Genomic DNA, 10,651 nt, shown 5'->3' with positions numbered 1-10,651 from the left:
AAATACACCGCCTAATGGTGATCTAGGGAGCTGCAGCTTGTCAGTGCTTGCGTGCGATTCCAGAACTGGACTAGGATGAGGCAAGAAGATCACAAAGCAGAGCTTGGCCTGGGAACTTAACAACTTAGTGAGACATCCTGTCGTCAGACAAAAACTAGAGAAATCGGGCCAGAGAGTTAACTCAATGGTCTAATCACCTGCCAGGCAAGAATAAGGACCGGGGCTTAATCCCTAGCACAGCATGCTGGTCCTGTAACTGGGCGTGGTGGCACATACCTGTAATCCCAATGCTGGGGGAGCTGAGACAGAAGAATCACTATGAGTCTGAGTTGCATAGCGAGACCCTATACCAAATAAACAAGCAAACAAACAAACAAACAAACAAGAGACATACCTGGGAATGTCACCCAGTGTGAAGGCAATGAATTCAATTCCTGGGACAAGAGCCTCCACCCCACCCAAAAAGTGTTCCAGGCTAACAGGTTACAGTGCTGGGTTACAAAGGCAGGAGATACACAGAAAAGAGTAACAGACTCTGGTGATGGATCAGGCGTGGGAGTTAAGCGTGGTACAGAAGATGATGCCTGGGATTGAGGGTTGAAGAATTGAACAGAAAACGGCATCCCTCATGGAACAGCATGATGGAAGGCAGAAAATAGATTTGGAAGACGAAAGTTGTGCATTCACTTCTAAAAGACTGAGTTAAGCATATATTTAAAACATCAGATAAAGTCAAATGCAAAGTCATATGTTAAAACTTCAGGTATCAGGAGAGTACTAGCACAAAAGCAGCTTGAAGTCACCTATCTGGACGCAGAAATCAACGTTTGGATGGAAGAGATATCTGAGGAAGATTCAAAAAAAAAGGAGAAGACACTTAAAGCTGATAACTCAAAGGTCTGAAAATATCTCTAAAGTCACTCAGGATCAGATTCTATGTTCTCCTGGAAGTTTATAATGCACCAGTTTACCAGTATTTTACCAGTATTTCCAACATATTTTGATAAATTTTTTTAAAAGAATGAGTGTGGGCCAGGGAGATAGCTTATGCTGTATTTGCAACTAGAGTAATCAAAATAAAATATTTTATTTATAATTCATCTATATATCCTTATTTTTGTTTTGTTTATAGCTATTCCAGAATCAGAAGCAACTGGTGTTAACTTGATATGTAAATTCCAATTGTTCTTAAATGTGCAGAAAGAATACAAACATTTTTAGAGTACATGAAGTTAAACCTTTATTTGGAAAGAATAAGCTCTTGCCTGGCAAGTGCAGGGTCCTGAATTCAATCCCCAGTACTGCAAAAATATAAATAAATAATAAATAAATAATAAATAAGAAAAGAATGAGTGATTTGAGAACAATCTTTTGGAAAATATCTATTGATGAGCACTGCAGCAATTTTGAGAAAATTTCATTCTGCTACAAATATATCAACCAGTAAACATTTCCCTCCACTTAATAAAGGTATATATACAATTAAATGGCAGTGCAATCTATTATTTCTTTCAGGCAACATGTGAGAATTTTCATTTCTTAGGCTTTCTTTGTTTCTGTATAAAGTATAACGTCCCACCTCACAGCATGTTCTAAGTACAAGGCCAGCCTCATTGTATGAACACGTTCCTGGTCAGAAAGATTTCTGGGAAGTCATTGTACTTATGTTTATCCGACATAAGCCTACTTATTTTGGTGACAGATCTTCTCCATAAGTGAGATGCCATGATCCAAGGATACATGGCTTAAAATTCACTGCTTTATTCTACTTTTGGGGCAAGCAAAAGAGAATACCAAAACCAGGACAAGGTCTTGTTTTAGGGTTGGGGGCTTTGATAAGTAAACATGAATACTAAGTTAGGAACATTGGGCCCAGTTAGAGTACTACTGAGGTCACTTCTGCTGGCATACATAGTTCTAGTCCTCAAAATAGAGGGCAAAATGATGAGATTTTTAAACTGATGTAAACAAAACTTTTCTAAATTTTCCCTTTTTTATGCTTTGCTTTATATAATAAATTAATTTATATAATAAATTATTCAGTGTTTTCCCCTGTGTCATGTCTTATCCTATCTTAAAACCAAAAGTTGTAGACATGTTCCAAAAGTCAACATTAAACAGAAACATGTTTGTCAGCATTTCTAAGGGGATGCGCAAGAACTGGGAAAGGAAAACATATACTACTGTAATGAGGGTGAGTCTTACTTCTGGAACCTCCTAGCTTTGAATTTAAGTCCCAGCTCACAGGGATTAAACTTACTGATCTATCTAACCTCTTTCCACACAATTATTCTACAAACCAAAAAATGTGCTTCATTAATAAATTTGAATAAGTTGTATGTATGCTCTATACTCTAAAAGTATTTTTGTTTTAAAAAGTAAAAATTTTCAACAGTTTATGTGCCAAGCCAGATTGGGTATATAAATTCTTAGTTAAAGTCATAATTATCTGACAGATATATTTGAAAGTGTGACCTATTAGACATTTTCTTAAAAAGAGACATGTCTACATTTTTCTGAAAAATAGGTAAGTATATATTCATCTTAGATTTATACTTAAAACCATAAACTTTTTGTTGTATTTTAAAGTTCTTAGTGATTGCATACTGTATTTGTAACTACAGTAATTCAAATGAAATATTTGTAATCCACCTATATATCATTATTTTTACTTCACTTATAGCTATTTCAGAATCAGAAGTAACTTGAAATGTAAACTCTAATTGTTTTTAAATGTGTAGAAAGAATACAAACAATTTTAGAGTACATGAAGTTGAACCTTTATTTGGAAAGCTGAATTTCATGTGTAATGAAAATATTTTTCAATCATACATATTCATAACATAATACAAACACCACCATCGATACAAACACATTTAATAAAGTTCTACTATGAACATTACACTAAGTGAAAAAAATAAGGTAATCAGGTGAACCTGCTGTATTTTATTACTCTAGATGATGTAATAAAACAATTTAGGTTACCAAACAAAGTAAGCTTTGGCTCAACCCTACTTATTTCATAAGAACACTAAGATATATACTACCACAATACTACGATAAACCCAAGCCCAGTATAACCAAAGTAAAATTTCAACAAGAATTGTATCATAATGGCCTGTAAACATGTTTAAGATTTAAATTGGCATTATGTTTAATTGCTTAGAAAACACACCAACGTTTTCGTTATTGTCCTCCTCCCTTCAGCTTATCTCTTCCATGATATAAAATAGGAAAAAATATTACTCGAGACTTCCAGCATAATTCCATTGTGCTCTACATTTTTATAAATATGGATACATCTAAAATATCAGATGCCTTTACACCAATAGAATAAATTCACCAAATCCACATTTTCTTATAAACATGCATGCAAAATTAGTGGAAAACACTTTTGTATAGCAAAGACCCTGCTTCATTTTCCTCTGATTAATAATTTTAAATGGCATATGCAAATCATACTGCTCAGTGAACAGTAGATTTAATTTCTCTTCTGTAGATGTTTTCCTATAAAAATATATTTATGTGCTCACAGGAAAAGGTTAGGTTGGTGTGTGAAGGTGATTTTAGATACATAATTCAATTACAGATTGGTTTATGAAGTTAGAAGGCATCTTAGCTTTGATCATTTGCAAATTTTTCTTTATAAAAAAGAACACCCTGTGACAAAGATTTATAAGCACTTGATAGATGAGAGTCTGAAGCAAAGTTGCTAGTCAGCTTTGCTAAGGTTCATGTACAAACTTCAGTGCTGGAACCAGGAAGAGAACTTGGGCTTTCCTGACCCATGGACCATCTTGCGCAAACTGATCCCCATCCACGATCCCAGAAGTTATATACAATCTATGACAATAAATAATATTGGAGTAGACTCCAGAAAGTTGTTGCAAATCTGGCTAAGAAAAAAATGTGTAAATATTTGCTGCTGTTTAGTACTCAATGGGATTTTGCAAATAATTATTGCCCATTTATATTCATCATCGAACATCACTGATTCTGTTACTTATATCTGAGGGGAATAAAATATAAAAATAATATAATTTCATAACTAAGATAAGAAAAAGCCATGGACTATTTCTGCTGTGCTGATGATTCTTGGTAGAAGTTAAACAGTATTGAAAAAGGAACCAAAGAACAATAGGCAGGGTCCATCATACTCCAGTCTTGTTTTTCATCATGCTCATGAATTTTGACTATCCAGAAGCTATAACTGAAAACCCTTGATTCTCATGCTGGTAAAAAGAGAACAATCAAGTATACAAAGAGCAGTCATCTCAGTAATTGTGTTAACTTCTATCTTAGAAATGATTAAATTTATAGAGAATATACTTTGTCGTTTTACAAACAATTTCTAGCTTGTATGACCTTCTTAAGGTCATGTTTTGGCTGCCGACTAAGATGAGGAAGTAGAATAACAGCACAATTAAGTCCCCGTCTTCAACTCTGCAGTAGCTGAGCAAATTCCTCCCAGATACATGAATACATGATGATACTTATTTCAGAAAAGTTGTGTCCTTGAAACCAGATGGAGCTGGAGTTCAAACTGCACTGATGCATGCATGGATGCTTCCACTCATGCAGGTGAGGGTCAGCATGCGTCCTGCTACACTCCTTACTTCGTGGAGTGTGGACAAACTCTGAGCCCATGACATGTTTTGAAATAAGACATATACTTGTTGCCTGTGCATCTTAGAGGACACATAAGATTCAAAAGGACAATTAGATATCCTACATGTGTTAACAGTTCATCCAAGTTCACATTGACCATTATAAATGTCCCCAATTTTGGTCCCCAAAACATATAATGGACCACATGAACCAAAATTAAGGGTTTAACAGTGTACCTCATTAATTACAGTTCAAAGAATAAAGTAAGATCTGTGAATCATAATCATAATTAATAGTAGCTTCAGGGTAAGGTTAAAACTGTTTCCATGAATATATATATATATATATTCTTTGTACCATTTCTAAAATATTTTCATTTGCCATTTAAAAGCAAGAGTAGATCACATGCCAGGAAATAAATTCTCTAAATTTATACAAATGTTTAAAATGGGAAAATGTAGAAAAGAAAAGACATTTACCATAATTATATTTAAAAAGTGATACAGATAAACATTGGGATAGGAATTGCCATTAGAAACAGATTTCTTTATTATGGTTGGGATAGGAGTACACGCAATAACAAAACTTATTTTCAAAAATATGAAAACATTTCCCTCGATATTTATATGATATTTTGTTTTGCTATTCTTTAATAAAAGCAATATAGGAACAGCGTCCAAATGCTTTGTATAGTCTTCAGTGTTGTAACCTTGTTATTGTTCGAATTCACAGAATGAGTAACTGTAGCTGAACTATATCATGCCTATCCTCATATTTCAAAATAAAACACATCTATACTTTAAATTGTGTAAATATCAACATCATATGTACAATGCATTCATGAAATATATAACATCAGGCAGATATGACATCATATAAACATACAAAGAAATAAAAGCTGTGAGCTTAGAAAAGGTGATATTAAATAGATAAACCTATTAGAATCTCAACATTGGCACCTTATTCCTGTCCTTCCAAAGAAATTTTTTAACCACCAGTCCTTTTGCAGTTTGCATTAGTCAAAAACAAAACAAAAGGTTTGCTGTGGATGTCATAACCGGTGAAAACTAAAACTCATGTTGAAATTGAAAAATCTATAACTCTGCTTAAAGTTTAATATCTCTGGGCAATTAGTTAGGAGCTCAATAAATACTAGTTGATTGCTTGCCTAAGACTTTTGCTACAAAAAATTAAATAAGTTTAGACTGTATATATTCAATGCACTGTTTTAATAAGACATTCACATTCCTTTTTACATTTTTAAATAACCAGTTTGCTTACAATCATTTCACCTGTAGTGAAGTAAAGTCACTAATACAGTTCAGAGACTGAATACAAATGTGCGTATGGAGATAAACCCACATTATAGCAACCTCTATGCAAACCCACTGTGCAGTGACATCAGGCAGATATGGCATATGCCAAAAGGATACTTTGGATTTAGAGATGTGTCTAGATACAGGATTCATTTTGTATTCTGCATTTGCAACACCAAATACAAAAACAAAAACAGAACATAGCCTGGATATGGTTGCTGTTTTAGTTTTTGAAGGCAGAGCTATGATCCACATAATTTCAGGATACCACATTCTGGAAACAATCTGCCAACATATTCCTACTCCTATATGAAAGTTCTTGCTTCCTTAAACAGATAAATATGAAAAGTTGGAGTAAGCCATCAATGTCATGTGACCATGTTGTGTTTATGCCCGGAGTGGAAATGTTGCCGTAGAACTTCCGTTGCTCTCAACAGATCCCTTCTCTTTTGATCCAGCATAAGCACCAATAAATGACCCATCTTCATTGAAAAGCCCATGGTCTCCCTCTCCATACTGGACTAAGCTGTCAGCACTTTCCGTAGGCTGCATATCCCTATGGAGGGAGCGAAGGCTTCCTTTGAGAGGTTTTTCATCACTATCACTGGAAAACAAACAGAAACTCCTAAAGAACTTTATATTTGTAGTCACATAAAAGCATTCTTAAATATTAATAATTTTGAGGACATCAGTTTCAGCATGGAAGAATATAGAACTAAATGACATATCCATAAATGAGTGTTTAAAAAGTTGCAACCAGGACCGATGAGATAGCTCAGTCAGCCAAGTGGCTGCTTAGGAAAGCACAGGGACTGGGGTTGGATCCCTGGCATCCCATTCTGCACCAGCCCTGCCCTCAGGTGTGCTGAGCTGGCCACCGAGACCATATGTGTGGTTCATGCCTGTAATCCCAGTGCTGGGGAGGCTGATAACAGGAGGACCACTATGAATACCAAATATACTTTAAAAAAAGTTGAAACCAATTGGCATCATTTTGAGTGATAGATACATATTTTTTTCTTATGCACAATAGTTCCCCTTATCTTTGAAAGCAGGAGATTCTGGAAGCTATGTGGCCATTAACCCTCATATACAGAACTTCTGTGTAAATGTTTGTTTCTGAATTCATATGTTGAATTCCTGAGGCCTGGTGTCACAACAGTAAGTGATAGAGACTTTGGGAGGTAATTAGTCACGAGAGTGAAAATCCCATGAATGGTGTCAATACCCTAATAAGTGAGGCCTCAGAAAGCTCCCTCACCCCTAACACTTTATGGGAATAGAAGGAGGAAGTGCCATCTGGGAACAAGAAAGGTGGCTCTCACCAGGCCCTGCATCTGCCAGTACCTTGATCTCAAAACTGCCAGTCTCCACAAGTGTGAGAAATAATTTTTATTCCTTATCAGCTATGTAGTTTATGGTATTTTGTAATGGCAACACGAATAGACTAAGACAATATAAATATTACTTTCCTTGCTTCCTGAACTTTAGGGGCTACTAGACCCCAAGTATTAATTTGCTTTTTTATTTTTGATAGATTTTTTTCCACATCCTTCTAAAATGTTTTTTGTTTAGGTTAATCAATCAAATTCTGTTGCTTGCAAGGAACTCTCTTGAATAGCTTTATCAAACCCAGACTTGCACATACTATAAGTATACTGTGTTTCTAGTATGGATTTTGTCCTTTAAGAAAAGTAAATATGATTTAGTAATACATGCATAAAATGTTACAAACTTATAAATTTATGATCAAGACACTAAAAATTAACAAATAGTATCATAAATCTATATATCAAATGAAATGATTTCTTATAAAATATGTAAAAGGAACAATTTGGAAAAAAGATATAGAGTATTTAATAATTTGTGGTATGCATCACCTCTGTTAATCAATTATGTCTAGCCTCACCTTTCTGAGAACAGTATTTTCTTCCTTCTCTACATTATGTGTGATCAGGTGCTTACTTTGGCCAAAGAAGCGTGAGCAAAAGGGGACATGTGTCACTTCCAAGTGGGAGATTTAGTGACAGTGTTTCATTCCTCCTGTTTGGTGTCCACAGCTGTGGTTGCCCCAGTCCTCATCCAGCACCTGATGCTCTTAAGTGAATAGTTGATCACAGCAACATGTATTGAATGCACAACTTGAGAACATTTGGAAGTGTTTCTAACATCGCCATAATCCAAGCCATCCTGACTGATAGAATGATTGGCTCCTGAATTAAGATGTTGCATTTCAAAAACAAAACAAAATAAAATAAAACATGTAACACTGACTTAGGGGCCATGCAACAAGTAATGAAAAACGTAAGTAAGAAAATATTAGAAAAATTTTCAGGATGTGAATTCACATTATTTAGGGTCAGAGTACCTAGAATAACTATCTCCTGAGGTAACTTGGATATAACTTTTACTGATGAATATACAGTTTGGGAACAAGAAGTTGGAAAATATATTAACTACTATGAAGGGATGTCATAAAATAACACAGGAGATAATGTTGCCTATAGTTTTAAATAAGTAGCAGAATATGAGGAAAAATAGTTTTTAAGACAAGGCACTGATTTAGTTTTACTCCATTTTAATTTAATTTTGTTTTCTATAAACCTAAGATAATATTACCTTATATAATATTTTGAACAGGTCTCATAGGTCCCAAATAATTCTAGTCTTGGGTAATTTGAGTCCTTGTATAGTCCCATTCCCTCTTTCATGTGCTCCATTTACTGACTCACTTCAGAAGACAAGTAATTGATTTCACTTTCAAAATGAAGTTACAAAAGGAGAGTGGCTTATAACTAAGATGCTCTCTCTTGCTTGCTTTGAAGAAAGCCAGCCACCATATGGCAAGTTGCACCATGGAGAGATTCATCCAATATAGAATTAGGAATGAACTTTAGTCTGTAAAAATTGATTTCCTTATTCCCACATTCTGCATGGAACTGAGTCCACCATGGAACTGGACCAGAAAGTGATCCTGTTCCAGCTAAGGTCCAGGATGTGACGAGCGTCCTGGGCAACAGCCTCTTCCACATTCTGAGAGACCCTCAGTCTTTGGCACACCACTATTAAGCCATGCCCAGACTTCTTACTCAGAAGCAACTGATAACTAATGCAACAGCAATATCTGTCTGTCTGTCTGTCTGTCTGTCTGTCTGTCTCTCTCTCTCTCTCTCTCTCTCTCTTCCTATTTTATTCTAGAAAGAATTTAAATAGATTCCTGAAGAAATACAAAAACATAAAAAAGAGTATTAAGCAGAAGAAAAAACAAATATAGATTAAGTAGAGATATGATGAGTTTCAAATATGCATAAATTATCTCAGGACAGCTAATCAATACCTCACATCCTGGATTATAGTGATGGCCACATAAAACCAGATTTCTTATTTCATGTAGATTTTGGAATTATGTTATTATAAACTCAATATGAACTGGGAGTAAGTCTCTTGGCCAGAAATACAAAAACAGAGGGACTAAAATATGACAACACAGAAAAAGAGCTATGAAATGGAGAGGCTGGTGAAGTAAAGTAACATAGAGAGATACAACCTGAGAATGAGTTAGTTTAAAATTTCTTCAAGCTCTACAGATCTTGGTACTTGAATTAGTTCTCCCAGCTGAGGCCCCTTTTATACTCACAGATTTGATGTACTGCTGATCTAGAGCCTGGTGTATTCCATTTTTTATTATATTTATTGGGCTCCTTTTAGACAGAAGTAGCTGGTTTTTGTTAACTTGTTCTAATTCATTGATTACAGTTACTTGAATGTGTATTTTTTCCTCTGCAGACTCAGTTCACAGTCTTTTATCAGGGCAGGTACACACAGAAGCCCTACTATGTGTGTGGGGGGTGTAGGCTAAATGGAATACAAATTCACAGTGGCTTCATGACAGTGTAGCTACTTCCAGAAGTACAGGTAAAAGTAAACTGTCTTGTTACATACAGACCATTATGAAACCCAGCTCATGTGCTCTCTTCCCAAGCTGTGGGTAATACATTCACCCTGTACATAGAAATTTGGTTCTGATCATTGAAGTAAACCCTATCCATGCAAATTATTCATAACAAAGCATTACAATAACTATTATTTTAAGAATAAACACTTTTTGTCCATTTGACAAACCTGATGAATATCTATTTTGATCCATTTTTAAATGGCAAGTAGCATTTACCTGTATTCACCAAATGTTTCATCTTTAGCGGACTGAACTTCAGGATCTGGGTGTAAATCTTCTTTTTCTTTTACTATAATGACAGAGGGAAAGTTATACATAGACTTCTCAAAGAGATTTTTAGCAGTGTTATCAAAATATGTATAATCAAAAGGCACAGCACTACTCAACTGTTTTTGGTTTTGGTCATACAAGTTTTCCTGTGGCTAAATTCAAATCAGTTTCATCTTTGTTTAAATAAATAAGTAAAGTTGTTTGGGAAATTCTAATTTATCATTAAGTTTGCAGCATGTAGCAGATATTTTATTGCATAGACAATAAGTCTTATTGAAAGTGTCCATTTAGATAGCCTTCTTTATGATGGCCAAATTACTCAATATTCTTTGAAATAAGTTATCATGTTAAATCTATGTCATTAAACTACCATGAATGATAAGAATCAATCTCTTAATTATGCCACAACCTAGGAGGCTGGGGAGATGGCTCAGGACAGTAAGCGCTTCCCTGGCAAGCACAAGGGCCTGAATTCAATCCCCAGTTTAAAAAAAATTATATA

The 10,651-nt window shown here is 34.9% G+C and overlaps 1 protein-coding gene across 2 annotated transcripts in view; it reads right to left on the bottom strand.

Annotated features, from left to right (window-relative positions):
• Positions 1-5,033: 5,033 nt before the first annotated feature.
• Positions 5,034-10,651, bottom strand: part of Chl1 (cell adhesion molecule L1 like) — a 230,541-nt gene continuing 224,923 nt past the window's right edge. For both annotated transcript variants that reach the window (XM_004629520.2, XM_004629522.2), the window contains 2 exons: positions 10,096-10,168; positions 5,034-6,528 (listed from right to left, as the gene is read on the bottom strand). In XM_004629520.2, the coding sequence (XP_004629577.1) occupies positions 6,312-6,528; positions 10,096-10,168 (290 nt within the window). In that variant the 3' untranslated portion in view covers positions 5,034-6,311. The remainder of the gene's footprint in view (positions 6,529-10,095; positions 10,169-10,651) is intronic.

This window comes from Octodon degus, unplaced genomic scaffold (genome assembly GCF_000260255.1).
Source record: "Octodon degus isolate 3935 unplaced genomic scaffold, OctDeg1.0 scaffold00030, whole genome shotgun sequence".
Lineage (NCBI taxonomy): Eukaryota > Metazoa > Chordata > Mammalia > Rodentia > Octodontidae > Octodon > Octodon degus.
This window is presented reverse-complemented; position numbering and strand designations above follow the sequence as displayed.